This window comes from Hyperolius riggenbachi, chromosome 3 (genome assembly GCF_040937935.1).
Source record: "Hyperolius riggenbachi isolate aHypRig1 chromosome 3, aHypRig1.pri, whole genome shotgun sequence".
NCBI lineage: Eukaryota > Metazoa > Chordata > Amphibia > Anura > Hyperoliidae > Hyperolius > Hyperolius riggenbachi.
Window position 1 is genome coordinate 111881912 of NC_090648.1, and position 25916 is coordinate 111907827.

Below are 25916 nucleotides of genomic sequence, written 5' to 3' on the forward strand. Positions count from 1 at the left end.
TGCCCATGCCTGTGCTATCTGTTGGTGTACCACAAGGCTCCATTCTAGGACCTCTTCTCCATTTATTCTCATGGCCTGGGACAATTAATACACTCTTTTGGTGTCCACTCCAGTACCACCTCTACGCTGATGATTCTGAAATCTGTTTCTCAGATCCTGACCTCTCTACACTATTAGCTTGAGTCCCTGAATGTTTGTTTGCTGTTTCTGCATTCATGTCATCCCATGTATTCAAAGTTAACATGAACAAAACAGAAATTGTGATATTTCCTCCAACTCTCTCTGCTCCCCTACCCATAGTTACAATTAATGTAAAAAAATATGCCAATAACCTCAACTCCTAAAGCTTGCTGTGGTAACACCACCACACGTCAAAATGACTTGCACAATGCTAGTAAACGCTGCGATTTGACTACATTACTGTTGCAGAAAGAATTAGCCGAGTGATGTCCCACATCCTGCTGTCTCGGCTATTGCTTGCTGCAGTACAAAAGTAAATGTGCACTATGGTGTAATGCTTCTCTGAGCTTCCAGGTAGGTCATCGCAATACCATAGGGCAACTGCACGTCTCTGAATCCAGCTGTTTTTATCAGCTATTTTGGAGACTGTTCTATTGTGCATTCACAATGCGATGCTACTGTGATGGCACTAAATCGATACGTTATAACGTTTAGGGGACAACAACAATCTAGGGCACACCTAGACCACAACACGGGAGATGTGGGGGTGACCTACACGACAGGCATGCAGTTGAGCAGTCTGTGGGAAAGGGCCCAAGCTGACATCCCCTGTAAGGGCCCATTTACACTGGAGGAATTAGCGGTTGTTTATCACTAATCGCCGGCGATCGCTAGCACTTTTTAAAATGCTAGTGTAATGTAACCTATATGGCAGTGATCTCACTGCCGCAATAGATGGCGATTTGCGGCAAACGCGGTGCATGCATTGCTTTTTTGTGATTGCAATGTAAAAAAAAGCGCTAATCGCAATCACTCAAAAATCGCAAGAATATACAGTGAAAAATACACGTGAAATAAATCACTGTGGCAAAACGCTACCATTTTTCCATCCCCAATGTGAGGGCTCGTTCACACTAGGGGCGTTTCTGGCCTTTTTTCAAGCGCAGGTGATTTTTAAAATTGCCCACAAAACGCTAGTGCAATGAATCTCCATGAGAAGGTTTATATCATCGCTGTTCGTGCGCTGTGCGTTCAGCAAAGCAGTGCCTGTGCCATTTTTGAGGCAATTTTGCCTCAATGGAAGGTATAGGAAAAACGCAAACGCTCACAAAATCACTTTGTGCAGTGATTTTGTGAGCGTTTTTAAGAATAAATACATTGTATTTATTCTTTTACGGGTCAAAGAGTTCACTTCCTGACTTGCGTCAGGGAGTCAATTACAAAACCGCTCTGGAAAAGTGCTTAGAAAAGTGGAGCACCGGGAGGGGGAGAGAATGCACAAAAATGCAAAATGCTTGCGTTTGCGATTTAGGTGTGAATGAGGCCTTGTTTTATTGAGCTTATCAGTCAAACTTCATCTAGAATGTCTCAGTTAAGTAATTAAATAAATTAAAGTATTGCTTGTTTCGGTATTTCTGACCCATGTATTAAAAACAATGGTCATATCTTGTTTTTTCTCTTTGTGTGGTGGTGATGGTGGAGGAAGGGATTTTAATATATTAAAATAATGGAACACCAGTGTCCCTATCATTATTATTCGTGTACATGTCATGCTGCATGGGGAAGATTGTACAGCAATTCTCCAGCAGCATACAGGCGTTCAGACGGGCAGCCTCTCGCAGTGACGTGTCGGGGGCCTCAGCACGGATCACAACAAACATGGCGGCACCCTTGAGAAGGTTGCTGTGCTGCGCAGCCAAGCAGTTTGGGAGGTAGGCGATCGCGCACCTTCTCTGTCTGTGAAGGTGAAAGTTCATTTCCAGCCAACGGTGTTAGTTCCAGCAAAACGTGTTAAAGCTTCTGCCGGGTATTGCTGCTGACTGTGTCCCCACTCTTAGGGGCTGAAAGTGAGAGAAGTTTTGTCAGTGACAGCCCGGGGGGCACGGCAGATTTGGAAGACGTTATACATTGTTATTTAAAAGTAAAAAGTCATGCAAACATTAGACCTTTGACAGGCAAATTGATCAGGCGTGATTGTTTTATTTGACAGTTTGATATGTTACAGTCATTCTGTCTCCTGCACCTCAAATTACTCTGGGCAATTGGTAGCACCCTGCGTTTTTGCTTACTGCTATGTTCTTCCCTAGCTTTTTCAAAAGGTAGCATTTACAGTTCAGCTGATTATGCATGTCAGAGGCTGCTGGGCAGACTGTGACCCAATATGATTTTAATTAATTATCTCAGGTGACAGATGTATTTTATAGCATTTAAGATTTCCAGGTAATAAAAATTGAGGCATGCCCTACATTATACAGTCAGGCTGTGCCATACAGATGGGGAGGCACTATGTGGAGAGATTTGATCCGATAGATGCCTCTGTGTTGCCCAGATGCCACCCCCCTACCACCACCGCACTATAGCCCCTCGAAATTAGCGACAATATTTGTCACTATCTCGTTGGTAAAAATGAAGGAGAGGAATTCCCTGTTTAAAACTTATAAAATTTTCTATTTCTCAGATAATAGTCATCATAAATAATTTATATATACAGTAATAGCTGTGCTTAGCCCACAAAAATGAAATAAAGCAATCAAAATTAGTTACTTGTGCTGCTTCAATAAAGCAGTCCCCGTATTTTTAAAGTCAGATATACAGATCTGATTGCAACTGTACAGTATATATGATGTGTACACAGGAATCTCTTATATATACTAAATAACATCTATGCTGTAAGTATAAAGCCTGATCTGTAGCTGTGTCACTAATAGAGATGGTCAATGAGATGGAAATAATAATGCTGGTTTATGCAAATGTACGCACTCTTTTTGCTCATGAACTCAAATAATTTGATACGTTGTTAAAATTTGGTTTGGTTTTGTTTTGTTTTGGTGACTACAGATTAAAGGGTACCTGAGACAGATGAAAAGAAAAGTTTTATACATACCTGGGGCTTCCTCCAGCCTCCTTCAGGCCAATCAGTCAATCTCTGTCCTCCTTCACCACCTCGATCTTCTGCTATGAGTCCCGGTAATTCAGCCAGTCAGCACAGTCCAGCCACGTGCCGCTCTCACAGCCAGGAGCTTTCTGCACCTGCGCAATGGTGCTACGCAGGTGTAGTATGCTCCCAGCGGCGGAGTGTATGCATGCGCACTACGCCCGACTGTCTCAAGTACCTGGACCCATAGCAGAAGATCCAGGTGGCGGAGGACAGCGAGGGACTGATTAGCCTGAAGGGGGCTGGAGGATTTCATCTGTCTCAGGTTTACTTTGGTACACAGTAGTACTATACTCTACATATGCACTCCCCACAGAGCTGCAGGGAATCCACTGAGAATGTTGTGCACATTGAACAGAGAGGTGTTGTCTGTCACCCATAAACCTTGTTCAGATTGTGCATGAAGAATGTGTATTAGAGGAAGAATAGCCTCATTCCCCTGCAGAGTACCTGCACATCACTCTTACATGTACCCACAGTTACATTGCCTACGGCCTGATAGATGTTCTTTGTTCCGGTCTGTACCTTCTACAAGTACTCTTACCAAGGACTAGTTTTAGTCTATGACTAAAGGGAATACATATGGCAGTCCACATATCCTTCTCACTTCAGTTGTCTTTTAAAATTCCTAACCGTTGGCAGTTAAGAGACGAATTTCATATTACATACTTTGAATCAACAAGATTGTAATATGCAAATTAGAGGAGTCTGAGTTGGTGGAATCCTAAACTGAGGAGTCTGAGTCGGTGGATTTTTGTACCGACTCCACAGCCCTGCCTATAGGTCACGCAAGTGAAAGTAGGCCATTGCGTCCCACGGGAGCGGTGGTTTTTGTGGCTACTTGATCCGTGGATCAGGTAGCCTACTTTTATTTTATTTTTTGAGCCCACCTCAGGCTCTCTTTGAAGGGAATCTGAAGTGAAAATAAACTTATGCTATAGTGATTTGTATGTGTAGTACAGCTAATAAATAGAACATTAGTAGCACAGATAGGAGTCTCATATTGATTGCAATACAGGAAGCTTTAAAGCGGTATTGTCACCATAAAAATCAAATTTCAACAGCAACTGGTCTGAGTGTATTAACCATCTTAGCGGTATGGACAAGCTCAGCTCGTCCATCACCGCCGATGGCTGCCGCTCAGGCCCTGCTGGGCCGATTTTGCTCAAATAAAAAGCAGCACACGCAGCCGGCACTTTGCCAGCCGCGTGTGCTGCCCGATCGCCGCCGCTCTGCGGCAGCGGCGAAAGAGGGTCCCCCCAGCCGCCTGAGCCCTGCGCAGCCGGAACAAATAGTCCCGGCCAGCGCTAAGGGCTGGATCGGAGGCGGCTGACGTCAGGACGTCGGCTGACGTCCATGACGTCACTCCGCTCGTCGCCATGGCGACAGGAGAAGCCAAACACGGAAGGCTGCTCATTGCGGCCTTCCGTGTTACTTCTGGCTGCCGGAGGCGATCGGAAGAACGCCTCCGGAGCGCCATCTAGTGGGCTTTCATGCAGCCAACTTTCAGTTGGCTGCATGAAATAGTTTTTTTTTTATTTAAAAAAAACCCTCCCGCAGCCGCCCTGGCGATCTTAATAGAACGCCAGGGTGGTTAAGTGATAAAGATGCTAATCCTGCATTCAAAACTTTCAAAACTTTTTCTGCTGTTATGATTTGGAGTTATCACATACCTTAGGAGCACTGGCCCTTTAGTAGTCGGTGCCAAATAATTGCATGCTGGGGGTTCTTTTTATCTATAATATATTCCTCCTCTTCCCTTTATTTCCCTGCTTAGTTTCTTATCTGAAACCTAATCCCCTACTCACTTGTGTTTACAAGCAAGGCTGAGGTGACTCAGCAATTGGAGGAGACAACAAAATAAGTAAAGGGCAGAAATGACATCACGAGTTAGCCTTAACTGTGGGCAAAAGACATGGCCCTCACCAGGAACCGAATTCTCGTCATTTACTATATAAAATTCACTGAAATCAAAACGTGGACAGTATAATACATGTGTTATGTAAGTAGATCAAGTATTTATTTACTTATATATGTGTTTTTTTTCCCTGGCATAGTATGGCTAATCCTACTGCTTTAAAGAGAATCCGAGGCGGGGTTCTGACAATGCAATCCACGTACAGAGGCTGGGTCTGCCTATACTGCCCAGCCTCTGTTGCTATTTCAATCCCCCCCTAAGTTCCCCCTGCGCTCTGCAATCCCCCATAAATAAAACCCGCGCTGTGCGGGCTGTGTTTACATCTGTACTGTCACTTTTCCCTCCAATCAGCGGGGAGGGAAGGGACGCGGACGGGGAACGGAGCTATGCAGGAGGCGGGAGGAGCTGCAGACTGACACTACAGAGGTAAACACAGCCCGCTGTGACACACTGCGTGTCAGCAGCGCGGCTGTGATTTATGGGTGATCGCAGAGCACAGGGGGGGCTTAGGGGGGATTGAAATAGCAACAGAGGCTGGGCAGTATAGGCAGACCCAGCCTCTGTATGTGGATTGCATTGTCAGAACTCCACCTCGGGTTCTCTTTAAGAATATTCAGTTGTTATTTATGCAAAAGAGCTTGGGTCGCCTAGAGTGCTGTTTTCTGAAGCACTTCTCTTACTGTTTCTTGTTTGTTTAACCTCCTTGCCGGTTATTCCGAGCTCAGCTCGGGGTAACCTGCGCAGGAGGATTTCTCAGGCCCCGCTGGGCCGATTTGCATACATTTTTTTTGTTACATGCAGCTAGCACTTTGCTAGCTGCTTGTAACATTTGATCATCGCCGTGGTGACCGGGGAAGCCCTGCAGGAAATCCCGTTCTGAACGGGATGTCCTGCTTACTCTGAAGGCGATCGGAGTGGGTGGGGGGATGCCTCCGCTCAGCGGCTATCATGTAGCGAGCCCTGGGCTCGCTACATGATTTAAAAAAAAAAAATTAAAAAAAAGTTCAGCGCTGCCTCCTTGCCGGCGGGAATTAGACCGGCAAGGAGGTTAAGATTTTACTGCAATAAAGTTCAAGGGGTCACTAGCTCTGCTCTCTTTCATAGTGTAAAATTTAAGAAATATCTTTGGGTTAGATCCTTTATATTGTGAAGGATCAAAACACAGTCCTCTTTAAGGGCAGTCCACCTTGCCCACCATGACCAGTGTATTGTTTTAGAAAAGGACTTGTATAGCCGATGCAATCTTAAAACTACAAAAAATTCCTTATAGAAAAAACGTTATTGACACATATACAAAAAAGGTATATCAAAAAGATAAAAGCAGTTCTTCAATAATGAACAATATATCCTCATAGAGCCAAGAACACAGAAACGACATCTGATTTGACTTGGTAAATTAAAATACCCGTAAAACTACAACTATTTACCAAGTCAAATCAGATGTCGTTTCTGTGTTCTTGGCTCTATGAGGATATATTGTTCATTATTGAAGAACTGCTTTTATCTTTTTGATATACCTTTTTTGTATATGTGTCAATAAAGTTTTTTCTACAAGAATTTTTTTGTAGTTTTGAGATTGCATCGGCTATACAAGTCCTTTTCTAAAACAATATACTCTTTCATAGTGTAAAACAGAGTGTAATGTGTAAACTGCAAATATAACAAAATGATGCAATGTTGTAAAAAAAAACCCAAAAACTATATAACTGAAAATAAAAATATGAGACTGTTTTCTTTGCTACTAATGTTCTATGAATTATCCGTACTACACATACAATTCATTATATCATAAGTGTGTTTTTGGCTTCAGTGTCACTTTAAGGCTACTTGCACACCAAGACGTGTGTTAAGGTCGCATAGCGTGCACCTAACACAACGGATGGTGGTGCGGGAGAGGACGGTAGAGTGAGCCGCGTTAGGCGGCTCTATCCGTATAAGGTCTCCCAGAGTGGCGCTGATTGGGCGGCGAGACCACGTGATGCGGAGCGAGACACTCCGCATCACGTGGTCTCGCCGGCCAATCAGCGGCCGCCAGTGCAGTGAATATTAAGTAGCCATGTGCGTGGCTACTGTAGCTGCATCTCCCCGCCTCCTGTCCGCCCCCCACTGAGCATGTGCAAACAGTCTAATGCGGCTATAGCCGCTGTAAAGCCGTAGCATGCTGCACTTTCGGCAGAACGTGCAGCGTTACATGTAACGCAACGTGGGCTGTGTGAACAGCCCACTTTTGTTACATTGCTGTGCGTGCGCCTGTAACGTCTTAGTGTGTAAACATCCTAAGGGTGTACACACATAGAATTTTGACTGGCCTATGACACTCCAATTTTACCATTTCCGTGTAGTATGAGGGCCAAAAGTTGTGTAGATAAGCGCTCCTACTACATGGAGGTGATAAAATAGTCTAGTAATTTTCCATGTTTACCTATAGCTCAGTTTACATCTGTGTTATAATAGATAGATGTAAACTGACCCATAGGGAATGAGGAAAATTCCTTCCCATCGTTTGTCTGTTTTGTATTGCAGTATAGCTGATTGCAACTGATTCTGTGTAAATCCAACCTAAGTACTCTGCAGAGTACCATAGAATATGTTGGCATTAGGACTGTGGAGTCGGAGTCGAGGAGTCAAAGCAATTTGGGTACCTGGAGTCGGAGTCGGTAGGTTTCATAAACTGAGGAGTTGGATGATTTTTGTACTCCTGGTAAGTATTAAGCCTGGTACACACCATGCAATTTCCCATCAGATAGATGGATCGAATAGATAATTTCCAACAGGTCTGATTTGATTACCAATCGTTTTTCTGATCGATTTCCATAGAAGTGATCAGAAAAACAATCGGAAATCCGATCGCATCTGTTGGAAATTATCTATCAACCTATCTATCTAATGGGAAATGGCATGGTGTGTACTAGGCATTAGACTGAGGAGTTGGAGCAATTTTGGGTACCTGGAGTCCGAATCGGTGGTTTCATAAACTGAGGAGGAAACCGGAATGTTCCCTCAATGCTATTGGGAGTCCCTTAACCTGTGGAATGAGGGAAGACAGGAGCCTTGATGGTGCAGTATCGTTATTATGAGAGGGCTAAAAATCTGTGAGAGATTATATTCACAAGATTGGGTTGCCGTCCTGCAACCACCATATGCGGGAGTAAACCGTCCCCGCTCGGTATCCCGGATCCTTCTGGAACTGGGCGGTCGCTCTCCTTACGTGTTCCTCTCTATCTACATGCGACTGCAAATATCAGAGGATTCTCACCTCACTAGGAGGTGTACTGTAACAACTGGATGTGGTGTAAAGGAGGCACCCTAGGACATGTATAGCAGCATTAAGATATTACTATATGAAAGGAGGTAGCTTACCTCTGTCATGAACTCCTAATATTTATAAAAAGATTCTTTATTTTTAAAAGGCAGGTTTAATTGTAGGCAACATGTTTCGCGGGTCTCAGCCCGCTTCCTCGGGTCAATTTTTGGTGTATCTGTTGTTATTGACCTGAGGAAGCCGCCTAAGACCCATGAATCTTGTTGTTTACAATTAAACCTGCCTTTCAGAAATAAAGAATCTTTTTATACATATTATCAGTTCGTGACAGAGGTAAGCTACCTCCTTTCATATAGTAATATCTTAATGCTGCTATACTAGTCCTAGGGCGCCTCCTTTACACCGCATCCAGTTGAGGAGTAGGATGACTTTTGTACTGCTTACGTAGCCCTCGTTGGCACTTTATATATATCAATATTAATATTCATATAATAATAATAATAATAATTTGCTTATCCCTGGTTGAGTAAAAGAAACTCAGAACTCTCCCCTTTCTGTCTCATTGATCCATAAAAAGACTGCTCAGAGCAAATATTCTCTACCTACAACTTTGCTGAGTTTAGTGCAGTTAACACATAGTTTCCGCAGGATGGAAGGATGCTCACATGCGTAAGGATGCTGGGATGAGTATCCATTTTTGAGAGTAATCTCTCTGAGTGTGAGAGTGCCCACCTCAATGGATCATCTCATTGTAAAACATAGAGGGGCTTTAAAGGACAACTGAAGCGAATGGGATATGGAGGCTGCCATAGTTATTTCCTTTTAAGCAATACCAGTTGCCTGGCTATCCTGCTGATGCTCTGCCCCAAATACTTTTAGCCATAGACCCTAAAAAAGCATGCAGCAGATCAGGTGTATCTGACAAGATTGGCTACATGCTTCTTTCTGGTGTTATTCAGACAATTCTGCAGTCAAATACTGTAGATCAGCAGGGCAGCCAGGCACCTGGTATTGTTATAAGGAAATAAATATGGCAGCTACCATATTCTTCTCACTACAGTTGTCCTTAAAAGGGTTTGAGAAATCAGTGTAATGCAGTGTGTATTATAAAGAAACGATAGATTGACTGAGATGATGATTGATAGGATTTGCTTTTCTTTCTTAGGGAAAGTTAACTACTTCTGTACCAGCAGTCTCTGCCCCCTTAAGGACTAGAGACTGCTGGCACGGTAAAACTGCTCTTACCGACGAATCGCTGCAATCATCCCTTGCCCACGTCGGTCATGCCGTTCTATCCCCACCGCAGGTCGCTTTCTCTGTCGTCCCTTTGACGGCAGAGCACCGTGCACTGGTCAGGAGACTCTTTCATTGGCTCCTGACGCTGTCAATCAATGTAAGCTAATGGGATTGGCTTACAGTGATGACAGGGACAGGAGCCAATTAAATCGGCTCCTGAATGGGTCACAGCTCTGCCGTCATATAGATGGCAGGGTGAGTGTTCTGTGGCGGGGGAGTGGAGAAACCGTGCGGCGATGAGTGTTGTAATCTACGTCCTATCCGGAACCAGTTAAGATACACCTTTAATGTTCAGTTGGGTTCTTTGCAGTGGCTCACCGTAACCCTTTTTCATATATTAGGTTTCATCACAACGCAAGAAGTGAACATTATTCAACGGTAACACAGGCATTGTACCCATTTGCTGCAAGGAAACACCAACCGCCTTTCAAAGTACTCAGTAACCAAGGTAACTATCTATCTATCTATCTATCTATCTATCTATCTATCTATCTATCTATCTATCTATCTATCTATCTATCTATCTATGCTTTGTGTGGTGAAAACCATATTGGAAGGGAACCTGAAGTAAGAGGGATATGGAGTCCTTTCTGGAGCCTCCAGGATGTAGATATACTGCACTAATGTGCACAGCGCGTATGTTCATTACACCCCTCATCTTAAAGGGAACTGAGAACCTTTTCTTCCACTGGAATTTCTCCTGGCATAGAAGCTGCCGTGTTCCCCCTCCCCTTCTCACAGTCCTTATTTATAGAAAAACAAAAAGGAAACCAAGAGCCCCAATTGTGTATTATTGGTGGTACAATGGATAGAACCAAAGAAACAGTGTTGTACTCACAAGTGTGGGTTGCCACCACGTGCAACCACTATATGCGCCAGTGGGGAGAATAAACCTTTCCCTACTCAGGTTAAGATGTTGCTCTCCGTAGACAGGAAAAAAAAGAGGGGTGGTCACACCCATCCACCAAGTGGATATGTAGTAGTATGTAAATTACAGAGGTGCCAAAACAGGATAAAATTACTAAAAGCCGTTTAAAAACGGGGTACTGAAGGATTTACCTCGCCCATAGAAAAGACCACAGCAGTGTCTCATAAAATATCACATTTATTTATACTCCCAACACTATGCACGTCTTCCCTACACTTCAGTAACTTCGAAGGCCGAGGTCCTCACACATTTTTGACACAGCTCAGATTAATTGATGGGTCTGAATTGGGAACGGTGTGGACCATCAGGTAGAACACATTCCTGTTTTTCTCAGTCCACCCTAAAAACTGGCATGGATCTGGCCCTCCAGGCCTGGAGTTCGACACCTGTGCTCTAGATAATCTCTTTGAAGAAACTGTCCTAATTACCAACCCCTCTTTGTTGATGAAAAGGTATTATTTAGTTCTTAGTAATGACTACAATAAAACAATTGGCTTCCTGAAATCTCTTTGGCCGGGGACAGATGAGCAGGCCTGCTGAATTAGGCTAATAAAACGACTTTGAATATAAAATAAAAGGTAAAGTGGAAGTTTATTTTAATAATAAGACATAGTATTGGCATACATTTTTCATGTGCTATTGAGATGCCCTGGGTGCTAAAAATGGTGCTTGGTTCGCTTTAACTACACTAACCAGGGAAGCACTTCTTGGGGTCTGAATCCCTCCCCCCCCCCCCCCCCCCCCGCCCCATGCAAAGGACAACAGGCAGAAGCAATGCTGGTTTGAGTATCCTCCCACCTCTCCTCATGCCACTGACAATTGTGTCTCTCCTCTGCACAGTTCCACAGCCAACCTCCTACTGCTGCAAGTGCAGTATTGTTTACAAGGAAATAAACAGGGGAGCCTTCATATGCCTCTCAGTTCAGGTTTCCTTTAAAGGGTGGCTTCAAGAAAAAAGAGCCCCTGGGGGATACTTGCCTTGGGAAGGGGAAGCCTCTGGAGCCTAATGAAGCTTTCCCAGTCCTCTTGTGTAGCCCCGATCCAGTGCTGACAACCCCCCCGAATATCCGCCAACAAACAGTGTTAGCTGGCCCGACTATATTGTGCAGGCACGAGACGCTTGCCCAGTAGAGCGGACTTGACCTGGCTCTGCTATTTCCATCAGAGGCCCAGGGATAACATGGTACTGCGCTGGATCGCAGAGGTAAATATTGTGGTCTGCTGCTGTCTGGGCGCTGGATCCTTGCTGCACAGGAGGAAGGGGGAAGCCTCATTACGATCCAAATGCTTTCCCTCCTGAGATTTTTCTTCTTCTTATAGGTTCTCTTTAAAGAGACTCTGAAGCGAGAATAAATCTCGCTTCAGAGCTCATAGTTAGCAGGGGCACGTGTGCCCCTGCTAAACCGCCACAATAGCGCCGCTAAACGGGGGTCCCTTGACCCCCAAACCCCCCACTGCGACACTTGGTCGCAGACTTGGTCGCTCCTGGAGGCAGCGCTAACGGCTGCAGCCCTGCCTCCAGTCGCATCTATCAGCAGCGCATTGCCGCCTCTCCCCCGCCCCTCTCAGTGAAGGAAGACTGAGAGGGGAGGGGGAGAGGCGGAGATACGCGCTGACAGATGCGCGTGGGGCAGGGCTGTGGCGGTTAGCCCTGTCCCAACCAGGAAGCTCTCCCCCGCATTACGGAGGGGATTTGGGGGTGAAGGGACCCCCGTTAAGCCGCGGGATAGCGGCGGTTTAGCAGGGGCATGTGCCCCTGCTAACTCTGAGGTCTGAAGCGAGATTTATTCTCGCTTCAGACTCTTTAAGCTGAGCAGTAACAGCACAGTGATTTGGAGATCAGCCAGCATACTCACTGAGCTCTGTTAACAAACATTATGAAGTTGGGGTCCTTTCACACTATGTTCATTGCATTGTAGCGCAACAGATAATATAATCACATTGCAATACAATGCAATAATATATCAATGGTGCTTCCACACTGGTGTGTTTGTGGTGCAATGATTTCCATTGGAATAATGCAGCATGCTATGTGTTACAGGCCAACTCTCGCAGTCACAGTTGCGGGGCAAGTATAATTCTATGGACGATGTGCTGAACTGTGTGTGGCGCATCGCAATAGTAACGTGCAAGGCTGTTGCTGTTGCAAAACTGTTTTTCAGGGTATGCCATGTGTATAGTGTGAAAGTACCCTCAAGGATCATGAGACTCAGATTTCACATGGATTATTTTTTAGCATTTGCTAATACAGGTAGTCCCTGGTTAACGAACGAGATAGGCACTTTAGGTTCGTTCTTAACTTGAATCTGTTCTTAAGTCGGAACACTGTGCTACCTCTGTCCCCTGTACCTCCTCTGTGCCTCCATTGTCCCCCTCTGTCACATCTGCCCTCTGTACCTGCTTATACAAGTTTAAAAGGCATTTTTTCTTTAAATTTTTTTTAGTCCAATTTGACTTGTTCCCATGGAAACACAGAATCCAATGCAGTTTGTATCGGCGGGTCTTCATAAGTTGGGCGTTCGTAAGTTGGGGACTACCTGTACAAATATATTTCAGTGCAAGAACTATTAATACAGATTAAGTAAAATGGTTATGAATCTCAAAATTTAATTTTTGCTCTAAAACATTTAAAAAATGACCTTGCAGCCCTTTCCTGACTTGTGAGCAGCCACAATGCGCAGCCGCAGGTCCTCACTGAGCTCCTTTGTCTTAGCCATGACTGTCCACAAACCAACTGCAGAGAGCTGCTGTTTTTCATCTGTTGAGTTAATTAAACAGCTGTTTCCAATTAATCAGGGTAATTAGGATGCTTTAGAACAGCTTGGACTATTTGGAATGGTATAGAACTTTGGATTTCCCCACAAACTATGACAGTTTGTGAAGGGTATGAATCATTTTGGACTGGACAGTTTTTGCTCAATTGTAAATAAAAGTTGAGAAATGTTTTTTTTTTTCCACAATAATGTCTCTTGTACATCGTCTTATTAACTTTTGGGAGACATCTATGTTATTTCCCCTCAAAAAATTACTTGCTGGTTGAATAGAAGTAACTTTGAAAGTCAAAATTTTACAGGGGTATGAATAATTATGGGCAGCACTGTATGTATTGACCACTAGGGGGAGCTGCAGTGTTCTTTAGTTTTATATCAGGGGTGTCAAACTCAAATACAAAGTGGGCCGAAATTGTACACTGGGACCTAGCCGTGGGCCAACCTCAATGTCTACTGGCCACTAGAGATGTGGCGAACATCTCTGAATCCCTGGGGGTTTTACTACTTCCGGGTCGCTCTGACCCAGAGTAGTACACTTGCGCTGCCCGGCGGAGCGCGTCCTAGATTGTGCTCCTGTTGCCGGGCACTTTCTGCGCATGTTCGTGACGTCGTAAACGACATCATGCTCATGCGCATTGAGTGCCCGGCAACAGGAACATGATCTAGTACGTGCTCCGCCGGGCAGCGCAGGCGTACTACTCCGGGTCAGAGCGACCCGGAAGTTGTAAAACCCCCAGAGATGTTCGCTGGGTGGGCGAACAGTTCGCCACATCTCTACTGGCCACCTTCCTCCCTTCTAAAGTTCTCTGGTGTTTAGAGACCATCACCCTCCCCTATACAGTTCCCTAGTGTTTAGTGCTTTCCCCCTACCTCCCCATATGGCAAACTTTCCTTTGATTGGGCCACATTCCTCTAGAATTTGTCCCACAGCAATAGTGTCTGTCTCCCTCCCTCAAGAGAAAGCATGCGTGGAGAGAGATTGGGTGGTAACTCACCGAATTGCACTTTCCAGCAGCGATCGTCATGGCGAAGGCGTCGTGTGACCCGCTGGTTTGTATTGACAGCAGGTCACATGATTTCGCCATTGCCATGGAGATTGCATGCACGTAAGAATTTTTGAACGTACAGTGGGAGGGAGAAGGCAAGCGAAGTGAAATCCTGCTTTCTATCGCTGGGGCAGCTTCATAGCGGTCATGGGCCGAATCCGGCCTGCATGCCATAGCTTGCCCAGGTCTGATCTAGTGTGTGCCAATCCCCCTTGGCATGTCGGTGAACGATCTGCCTGGTTGATTGACTCGGCTGAAGGAATTGTTCTCCCCTCTCTTCCCACCTGCTCCGTGATGCTCCTTGTACACGGCCACTACCCATGCATAGCAACAGAATGCATCACTAGCCCCAAAGCTAGTGACATGTCTGTACAGCTTCGGCCCGGGACTATCGCCAGAGGAATTGAGTCTAGTATGTCTCATACATGTGTAAGACGCTTTAATTGCTTGAAAACACGTTTACCAAAACAAGTGTATTTTTTATTGTTTTGTATGGGAGAGGACAGCTTAAGCCCCTCCACATGTTATCATGTTGATGCTGAGCTCCTAGCTGAGATCACAATCCACATGCAGAGGCCAAAAGTAGACCGCAGCATACACAATACAGATTTACTTGTCCTTGGAATTCAGGTACTCGAGTATTTCTGAAGATTGCCTGTGGAGTCTCTAAGAGCTATTTGACCGTACAAGTTGAATAGCTGCACACCCGGGGATGACTCTGGTAAGATGGGCCGGAGGAAAGGAAAGGCTCTATGCTATCCAGGGCCTTCCCTCTCCTTGGGTTAGTATCAAAACTAAAATGAGTTTTCTCTCTTCGGGTTTATTTTAATTACATGACAATCTGATGTTTTTTACAGCAACTGGCCATGTTATCAATTTGCTTCACTATGGGGGAAAAACGCTGTTTAAAAGACATTAGACCAGTCTTTTATGTTTTATATTTGTTTTTTTCTCTGTTTAATGTTTTAGAGCAAAAGTGTAAGTTTGAGTTTAATCCCACTTTATGTATCTCTTTTCTGCATTAATTTTTCTCAAATCTTGAATAGACACTGTGATGTAATGTTCTTGCTATGTTGTCTTCCAGCACGATGTATGTTTATCCAGACACAGGAGACCCCCAACCCCAACAGCGTCAAGTTTATTCCTGGACGGCCGGTTTTAGAGGCGAGAACTATGGATTTTCCCAACCCTGCTTCTGCTTATTGCTCCCCTCTTGCTAGGTAATTATCATTCATGAGACTCCAAAGCCTGGTACACAATTTCAATTATGATTATCTGTTTATAATATTCAATGTATATTGACCCTCATGCTACATGGTAGTGGTAAAATTGGTAAGTGATTGGCCAATCATAATTGAAAGTGTGTACCAGGCTTTAGGCAGATTTGTATAGGTCAGGTTTTCTCAACCAGGGTTCCCTGAGTACTCTGCATGGGTTCCTTGGCATTTTCCCCCATCGTGGGGGAAGTATAACAGAGCATATTAAAATAGGGGGTACTATAAAAAGAAGCACTAAATTGTGGTTCAGAATAATAAGCACATTAATAAAAAGCACTAGGATAAGGAGGCATTATGAGTGGCAGTGGGTAGTGCCAGTTGCCTCCTGCATAATAAATGCAGGGGTTCCTTGAGATCAAAAAATTACTTGCAGGATTCCTACAGGGTGAAAAGGTTGAGAAAGGCTGGTATAGAGTCTTGGGGAAGGGGGGCTTAGAGTTGATTTTGTTCCACATTTTTCTTAATGTATTTGCCAACCATTTATTCATGTATTTATAACATTTTGTGTTATAATCTTGCCAACTGGAAAAAAAATGAATGTACTTTCAAAACCCGTAGGATCGATTTGTTAAATGACAATCTAAAGTGGTAAAGTGAAGGAAACCGATACACCTAGAATGGTATTTGGGGGGAAAATAGCAAAAATGTAAATACAGTAACACCCCCATTATCCGGCACCCACGGGGATTGGCTGATGCCAGATACGTGTAATTTCTGACTTGAGAGTCAATGTTAAAAATAGACTTAGCTAAAAAAAAAACAGTACTATACTTCACACGACATACATACCATAAACTCTTTATTGATGTTGAAATATGGTAATTAAAAACAAATTAGGACAACGGACAGACTTAATGTAACAGAGGTTCATTACTGTATAAAAGTAGATTTATGCATCCGGCAGGGCCAGAATAATATGGCAGCCTCCACATACCTCTCACTACAGTTGTCCTTTAAACACAACTAGATGTACTTCTTTAGCTGTGGCCTTTTTATCCATTGCAATATTCTCTGAGGTTATTTTATCAAACTGGTTTATTAGTAGAATGGGAAAGAGAAAAGATCCTGGGCTTTCGAACATCTCTGCTAAGGGCCTGTCCACACTTGTGCGTTTTTAGGCGCGTTTTCAACGCATGTACAATCAAGTGTTTTTTTTTTTTTACTACAACAACAGTAGTAAAGTGACATGCATTCTGGGAGTGACAACGGGAGTGCATTGTGCGAAAAAGCGCTGTGCACTTGGTTGTATTGCGTATCTTAAAACGCACCCATTGGCTATCATTACTTGTGATCAAAAATGCAACCTTCACTGCATTTCTGCATTTTCTGCATTTCATCACCTCACAACGCAGCGCTTCAATGGAGACATCAGAAAGTACTTTCTGATGTTCTTGCATAAAGCAGGATGTGTTGCTTGAAGCAGGTCATTTCGGCACTCAGCTCTGAGCACTGAAACTAGGCGCCCCATAGCAGTAATTTAATACTGCGCGGGGCACGTTGTGGCGATTCGGGGCTCTGGCGGTTGCTGGACCCTGAATTACACTTCTCACCAAGTTGCAACAACTCGGAGGGGGAATAGTATTTGAAGAAGAACTCCAGTGAAAATATTAAATAAAAAATGCTTCATTTTTACAATAATTATGTATAAATGATTTAGTCAGTGTTTGCCCATTGTAACATCTTTTAAATCCCTAAATCACATTCTGACATTTATCACATGGTGACATTTTACTGTTACTGGCAGGTGTTGCCAGGGGTTGGGGCCGTGATAGTTTGTATGCATCACAGAGTTGCCGGCAGGTAGAACAGAAGAGACCTGAAGCAGCGCTGGAGCAGGTAAATGTTGCACTGTTCCGCTGCACTACTCTGCACTGTAGGGAGAGGGGGCCGGGGGGGAAGCAGTTTGGGGTTTTAGATCCAAGAAAGGCCACCCATGCTACTTTCGCTGAGGGATTCCGTGGTTTGTTGCTTTACCATGGCTCAAACCGACAGCGTTTTAACCAGAAACACTGTCACCAATGTGCTCCTTTTGATGGCCTTTTGATTGACAAGCTCTGCCACTCATTGCCTACAAGAAGAACACACACAGCATTAAAAATCTGAGATGTTCCAATACTCTTCCATTACTGAATTCAATAATTGGTTGTAGTTTTACTGATGGCTCATTCATTTCTGTATGTTCTTGTCTGTATAAAAAAAGTGTTCAGTATAACATCCAGTCTATTGTTTATGGGTAGGCATGAATGACGGGATGTATCTCACTATATCTCTTATTTACAGACATCTGTTTAGAGTTGAAGGTGTGAAAAGTGTCTTTTTTGGGCCAGATTTTATTACAGTAACAAAGGTAAGGAGATCGATTTATCTGGGCAGAAAGGAGAATGGGTGGGGGAAGGGAATAATGATTTCTATCTCACTAATTACTTCTTATAACTCAATTAACAGGAGAGTGAAGATTGTGACTGGAACCTAATCAAGCCTGATATCTATGCAACCATTATGGATTTCTTCTCCTCAGGATTACCCGTAGTGACCGAGAACGCTCCCCGCACTGAGACTGGTGAGTGCTCTAGCTTGTTGCTTGGGCTTTGACATTGTGGTATAGTTGTGCTTTTAGAAAAAAAAAAAGTTTCGCTTACTCTGGCTTCTGCCATCCCCCTGCAGCCGTCCTTTGCCCACGCTGTTTACAAACGATCTTCCGTTCCCTCGCCCACGACTCACTTTCTCTTCTGGCAGTCTCCATCCACTACACTTGCACAGCCGTGGTCATGCGTGTTCTCGTTTGCGCTCCCGTCGCCGAGAGCGTACTGCACAGGTGCAGTAGAGATTTTCTTGTACCGCGAATGCGCAAGACGTTCCTGGCCGTTGACTTGTAAGTCGGTGGTGAGGAAACAGAGTTGTGGTGGGGGTCCCAAGACTTGTTTGGAAACGGCATTTGCACAGCGTGGCTGCAGGGAGCTGGCAGAAGGCCCAGGTGAGTGAAAGTTTTATTTTTTTAACGCATCTTCAGGTCCGCTCTAATCCCAAGGAAAACGCAGAATCCAGGCTCATCTCCTCAAGTGAGGACACGAAGGCTGTCTTCCCACTAGAGCGGGAAACTGACTTTTTTTGTCTGTTCTTCACTCATTGAGTGAATGGCTCCTATTTCATAACTCGGAGCCGTTCACACTTGTCACTCGGCAACGGGTCACGATAATCTCGGGCAGGCAGGAAATTAGAGATATAGAAATATCTGGGATGAATTGGGAGTGGGTGGCGGGGGAATGACACCAAGAGGGGGTATTGTTTTAGTTTTAGGTTATGTTTCTTTTTTGTTCCTCAGTTCCCGTTTGACTGCATAGTGTATGAACGCATAATCTGACTTGTGCTACATACCAATTCCTTTTTTCTATCCCTCATGGTTTAGGAACCAAGTAGGAAACCATGGGCTATACTGTTTGACAAAATGTCTGCACATGTCTTTAAAGCGGAACTGAAATCTCTTAAAAAAAAAAAAAAGTTTCACTTACCTGGAGCTTCTGCCAGCCCCCTGCAGCCGACCTGTGCCCGCACTGCCACTCACCGATGCTCCGGTCCCCCGCCACGGCTAAGTTTCACTTCTCGCAGTTTGAGTGCATTGCGCCTGCGCGGCCCTGGCCGCTCGCATCCCCGTCCACGCTCCCGGCTACGGCGCAGGAGCTGTAGAGATTTTCTTGTACTGCGCTTGTGCAGGACGCTCCTGGCTACAGGAGCGCGTATGAGGATACGCGTGGCCGGGCGCAGTGGAGGTGGACTTAGAAGTCAGCTTCCATTGTGTGAAAAAAAGTGAGCAGCAGCGGGGGACCGGAGCATCGGTAAGTGAAACTCTGATTTATTTTTTTTTAGGAGATTTCAGTTCCGCTTTAAATGCTAATTATTGAGAATATTTTAATATTTTCATATTCGGATGCACTGTTTAAAGAAAAGAAGCATGGGTTCACATAGTCGGTTCTTAAATGTTTTATAGTGAGTAGTACGGTGATTAAAATGAGATACGTCACCTGTTATTTATTTGTTGTATTTATAAAGCGCCAACATATTGCGCAACGCTGGGCATTAGTTTAGGTTACAGACAATATTTAGGGGTGACATACAGCAATATGACAATACAGGAATACAAGAAAAACCAGATCACACGGAACAGTATGAGAACAAGGTAATGCTTAGTCAGTCACTGGATGGGAGCATGGAGATTAGGCAAGTTGAGTTCACTCAAATGCATAGCATGGATGCACAGTAATGGAGGCGCATGATCAGGTAGGACACAAAAAGGAGGAGGACCCTGCCCAAAGGCTTACAATCTAGAGGGAGAGGTAGGGATACGAAAGGTAGGGGACCAGAATTCAGCTGCGGGTTTAGAGCACTTGTGAGGGGTTGTAGGCCAGAGTGAAAAGGTGAGTTTTGAGGGTCTTCTTGAAGATGTTGAAGGAGGGGGCTGCCCTAATGGGTGGAGGTAGGGAGTTCCATAGTGTTTGAGCAGCTCTTGAGAAGTCCTGGAGGCGTGCATGGGACTGGGTGATGCGGGGGGGCGGTTAGGTGAAGTTCATTGGAGGAGCAGAGAGAGCGGCTAGGTGTGTACCTCTGAGTAAGATCGGAAATGTAGCTTGGACAGGTTTTGTGGACAGATTTGTAGGTCAGACACAGGGAAGTACAGGATATACAGTAAGGACACTTCATTGTTCATTGAATTTCCATTTAAACTTACTGGAAATGTAAGGCATCTCAGGTATTTCTGACTTTTTTTTTTGTGCTGGTTTTCTTGTTAAAGCCCCATCAGAAGAGGATGACGAGGTGGTGGCCATGATTAAAGAACTACTGGACACAAGGATCAGGTAATCAGCACACCACTCATCTCTGTCTTTCTTGTGGGGATCTAGTTATACAGTAGCGTCTATATTGCTATAATGCAGAAAACCTAAACAGCAGTGGCGTAGCAATAGGGGGTGCAGAGGTAGCAACCGCATCGGGGCCCTTGGGCTAGAGGGGTCCCGAAGGATCCAACCCTCAAGCACAGTAGCTCTTTACTGGTCCTGTGCTGATAATATTCACTTCTGTAGTTGAGTTGAATAGTAGTGGTCATTAACACACAAGTTTCCCATCCCCTTCTTGCACCTCTGACACTGTGGTTGTCCTTGATTGGTTTTGGTGTGTTCTATCAATTGTTAACTATACCATGCGTGGGGGTCCCCCAATGCTAAACTTGCACTGGGGCCAATGGCTTCTTAGCTACACCACTGCTAAACAGCTGTGCTTGTACACCAGCGTGTCACAGCTCTAGTTACCAGAAGGCAACATAAAGGACAACTGCAGAAAAACGTGGTGTGCACACCGCTACAACCCACCAATCCTCTCCGACAGTGCATGACCGGGTCAGCAAGGCCCACATGGAATCCAGAAGCAAAAAGGTCCGCACTTGTCCGAGGGTCAAAATCTTTATTAGGACATATCAAAATAACAATGCATGCATCAGAATGCTGACATGTTTCGAGCCTATACTAGCTCTTAATCATAGCTTGATTAAGAGCTAGTATAGGCTCGAAACATGTCAGCATTCTGATGCATGCATTGTTATTTTGATATGTCCTAATAAAGATTTTGACCCTCGGACAAGTGCGGACCTTTTTGCTTCTGGATAAAGGACAACTGAAGTGAGAGAGATATGGAGGCTGCCATGTTTATTTCCTTTTAAGCAATACCAATTGCCTGGTGTGCTGCTGTGGCTGAATAGTGTACTGGATCAGGGCTCTGCCTCTGACACAGGAGACCTGGGTTCAAATCTCAGCTCTTCCTGTTCAGTAAGCCAGCACCTATTCAGTAGGAGACCTTGGACAAGACTCCCTAACACTGCTTCTGCCTATAGAGCGCGCCCTGGTGGCTGCAGCTTTGGCGCTTTAAGGTCCGCCAGGAGAAAAATGCAATATAAATGTCTTGTCTTGTCATGCATAGTAGTCTGAACCACACACCTCAATCAAGCATGCAGAAAATCCAGTGAGACTTCAGTGTAACATCTGATCTGCTTTCTAGTTCAGGGGCTATGGCCAAAAGTATTAGAGGCAGAGAATCAGCAGGACTGCCAGACATGTCCAACCTTAACCGTACCCGCCCCCCCCCCCCCCCCCATGCTTAACCCTTAAAAAGACCCCCCTGCCTAATCTTAACAGCCCCCCACACCTAACCTAAACCCTTTCCCCCCCTCAAGCACCTAATCTTAACCGCCCCCCAGCGCCAGAAATGAATAACAAATTCCAGGACCGTAAAAGGAGAGATAGCCCGTGCCTTGCAAGCTTACAATCTAAAGGACAATTACAATAATGTTAGGGTGTTGCCATAGACACTATTATAAATTGTGGCTATACTATGATATATGGGTGCCCACACCACCCGATAAATGGCGGGTGCCCAAATTTCACCTTCGGTGGCGCTCAAGTTTCTGCTGATAGCGGGCTCCCAAATTTCTTGCTTCGCCCTAATTACCCTGTTTTTATTGTAATTTGGGCTCTGGGCTATCATTGGAGCCACAATGAGTCAGTGAATGCTGCTATAGCCGTAATTCACATTATGGCCTATGGTAGTGCACAAATCCCACCCGGGGTGCTGCGCCAAAATGAGCTGTCTCCTGCAGGAAAATAGACAAACCCTCTGGACCATCCAAAGCCTCCCCCTTACTGAGGTAAGTATCTTTCGCTTTTTATCTTATAAAGTTACAGTTGTCTGTTAAGCATCAGAATTCTCTGCCGGCTGCTGCTCACACTAAGCACATTGATGCAAGAGCTGAGGCCCAGATAAAGCCTTATGGTTTGTTGTGTGGTACTGTAGTCCCAAAATGTTGGTATTAATATTAAATGAATAAAGTTTGTACCTATAAGGAGTGCTTGTTGGAATACTTCCCTTCCTGAATACCTGGTGGTGCCATACACCAATTACTCTATAACACCCACTAATTGGGAAAAGGGTATATATTGTGCTATGCAGAGCTCACACCGTAACTTTCCATGATTTTGTGGCTAGAATTTACAATGACCTGTAGTTTTCATTAAAGGACATCCGAGGTGAAAATAACCTGATGAGAGAAACAATTGTATCTATCCTCCTTCTCCTAAAAATAACTTTTTTAGATATCCCAAAGTTTTTTTAATTTTATATTTAAATCTAGTTTTTAAGTTTTTACTGTTTCATCGTCTCTGCTCAATGACACCTTCATTGAAGTATGCCAGCGCTCAAATTTATGAATTATTGACCCTTTTTATCTCTTTCCTGCTCTCAGAAGCCATTTACTGACAGGAACGTTTTTTATGGCTCTAATCACTTATCACTGAGGGCTATGCGATAGTCTGACCCAGACCGACCCGGACAGAAACGGTCACTTGCATACCTGATGTTTAACTCTTTCAGGCAGAGAAAGAAAAAAAAAAAAAAGAACACAGCCTAGTTGTTTGTGTGCTTGGCACTGTACATACACATCTATCACAGTCTATCTCATCATGTCACATTTCACCTGTTGTCCTTTAATAAATAATCATGTTGATTTTTTGCTCTTTCGTTATCTGGCATTTTCACGGTTACTCCCCTGATTGATCTTCCATAGCAGCTAATCTATCGTACCATCAAAGTGATGTAATTCCTTCTCACCCTGCACAATATTCTCATCGGTTTTTCAGAAAGCGCTAAAGCTGATCAAACGTTAGTAGTTCATGAAAATAATATCTCCCTGATATCAGTTGTTTCCCTGGTCATCCACCTTGCATTCCTTAAAGTGAACCCGAGGTGAGAATGATATGGGGGCTGCCATATTCATTTCCTTTTAAACAATACCAGTTGCCTGGCAGCCCTGCTGATCTATTTGGCTGCAGTAGTGTCTGAATCACACCAGAAACCAGCATGCAGCTAATCTTATCAGATCTGACAATATTGTCAAACACCTGATCTGCTGCATGCTTGTTAGGGTCTATGGCTAAAAGTATTAGAGGCAGAGGACCAGCAGGGCAGCCAGGCAACTGGTATTGCTTAAGAGGAAATAAATATGGCAGCCTCTATATCACTCTCACCTCGGGCTCACTTTAAAGCGGCAGGGACAGCCATACTATCCCAGGAAAGAAAATTTGCATGGTATCTTTGACTATGCCCAGTATTGTATCTCAGAGGCTGGTATCTCTGTCCTTCAAATGGGTAATTGAAGTGTACTTGTACTAAACCTCTAAGCACCATATCATTTATTGTACTTGCACTTCAACTCTAGCTAATCCAGATTAATGGGCTTGTCATGGTTACAGAGTCCCCAGCATCCTGAACAAGGGCATTGTGACAGGATGAATAATTATTCTCCTCAGATGGAATGATCTCACTTATTTAGCGTGAACAGCTCAGGCTATAAGTCTGTGTGCTGGAGTATAAGATTGGTTTACAAACCACTAGGCTATAATCATGTTTGGCATTTGTGAAACATAATTGGCGATTTGGGGGCTCAGGCGCCATAGATAAAGGAAATGGGAGTGGCCTTCAAGTGCTTCAAAAGACGTTCCAAGAGAAATGTTAAGCCTTCTTGAGTTAAAGGATAGAGCGTTCCATGAGTTGATGTAATGCTACTGGAGCCTGGAGGGCATCCAGTCAATGAACATTACTGAATACGACTTGGCCATATTACATCACTAAGTTGTTTGCAATGACCTGTTCTGCTGCAGATGTGTGAGGGGATGCTGTGCCTGTATGCTTCATTTGTACATAAAGGGTGTGGCTGAATGTGCTAACCGCATTCATTAGAAGGGCTGTCCGGAGACTCTGGCCCATGTACTACGCATAAACAAATGTTTGAGAACAAGATGCTCCTTAGTGGAAAAAGGAAACAGAACGATGTTGGAAAGTTGTACTGGGCAGTTAGTCATGCAGATACACAGGGACATTTTAAGGCATAGTCAAACCAGGCAGATGCCTGGGGTGACACCAGAAGGAGGGGGCACCACCGAGCTATTGTTAGTACACTTTGCTTATGAGACTCTTTTATGCCAAGTTTTTAGTTTTGTTTTGTTTTTTTACGGCGAACGAATGTTTTGCGACGCGCTGAAATTGATCGTCACGGCAGGGTCTTTAAGATATCAGGTGACTCCCATGCAAAGTGCCGTGATTGTTACCTTACACGGTATAATGGTGGCCACACACCCCTGATAACAATTATAGGAATGTTTTTTTATATGGATTCATTAAGTGTTTGCCCACTGAGGTATATCTGGCCTGGTAAAAATGCGAGAATCCGTTTAGAGATTATTTTAAAGAAACATAATTTCTGTATACAGTGTAATTTGTCAATTTGTTACCGACTTGCAAAACAAATGAATGTAAGCTATGATGTTTCCTATTTATAAGACTTGGGAAAGGGGGGGTTAAAGGTGCCTTGTCTGGAGCACCACAATGTTCAGAAACAGCCCTGCAGACACAATCTAACCACTCTCAGGCCCTACTGTCTTTTTATGCCTTTTCTCTGAACATATGCTTGGCTCATCTAAGAAAGACTCGTCTATACGAATGGCTTAATTCTGTGTGAACAAGTAAAAAATAATTTTTCAAAAACACCTTATAGTTTTTGAGAAAATCAATTTAAAAAAAATTCAAAGAAAAATGTTTTTTAAACTTGGTAAAATTACATTTTGCTGAGGTACACTGTATATAGCAAGTTCTGAGTTCTGCGTACACATTTTGTACTGTACATTTTAAAGCAAACCTACGATCCAGCTCTGGGACCGTCTGGAAGTTTGTGTGGATTTCACTAGGGCTGTGGAGTCGGAGTTGGTGGTTTCATAAACTGAGGAGTCGGATTATTTTTGTACAAAATCTGCAGCCCGGGTAAGTATTATATTAAGGAGTCGGAGCCATTTTGGGCACCTGGAGTTGGAGGTTTCATAAACTGAGGAGTAAGAGTTAGGAGTCGGATGATTTTTGTACCAACTCCACAGCCTTGGTAATTACGTCTAATCGTAATTATGAAATTTTCCATAAGCGAAATTAGCTTATTACAATTACTACTAGAACAGAAGGAGACACAAAGGGAGACCAAAGGTGGCACAGAGGGGACATATGGGTGGCAGGGCAGAGGTGGCACAGAGGGGACACTGAGGGGACAGTGTGTGTGTGTATGGGGGGGGGGGCAGAGGGGACACCTGAAAGCACAGGGGAACAGAGGTGACAGTGGGGGACACTGGAGGCACAGAGGAGCTACAGGGGACAGAGTTAGCACAGTGTTCTGTCTTAAGGATGGATTCAAGTTAAGAACAAACCTACAGTCCCTTTCTGGTTT

At 44.2% G+C, this 25916-nt stretch overlaps 1 protein-coding gene across 1 annotated transcript in view; it reads left to right on the plus strand.

The window, feature by feature from the left end:
• Positions 1 to 1811: 1811 nt before the first annotated feature.
• Positions 1812 to 25916, plus strand: part of NFU1 (NFU1 iron-sulfur cluster scaffold) — an 83352-nt gene continuing 59247 nt past the window's right edge. The window contains exons 1-6 of the mRNA XM_068274804.1: positions 1812 to 1892; positions 9933 to 10039; positions 15421 to 15556; positions 17894 to 17960; positions 18059 to 18173; positions 20400 to 20463. Coding sequence (XP_068130905.1) covers positions 1840 to 1892; positions 9933 to 10039; positions 15421 to 15556; positions 17894 to 17960; positions 18059 to 18173; positions 20400 to 20463 — 542 coding nt within the window. The 5' untranslated portion in view covers positions 1812 to 1839. The remainder of the gene's footprint in view (positions 1893 to 9932; positions 10040 to 15420; positions 15557 to 17893; positions 17961 to 18058; positions 18174 to 20399; positions 20464 to 25916) is intronic.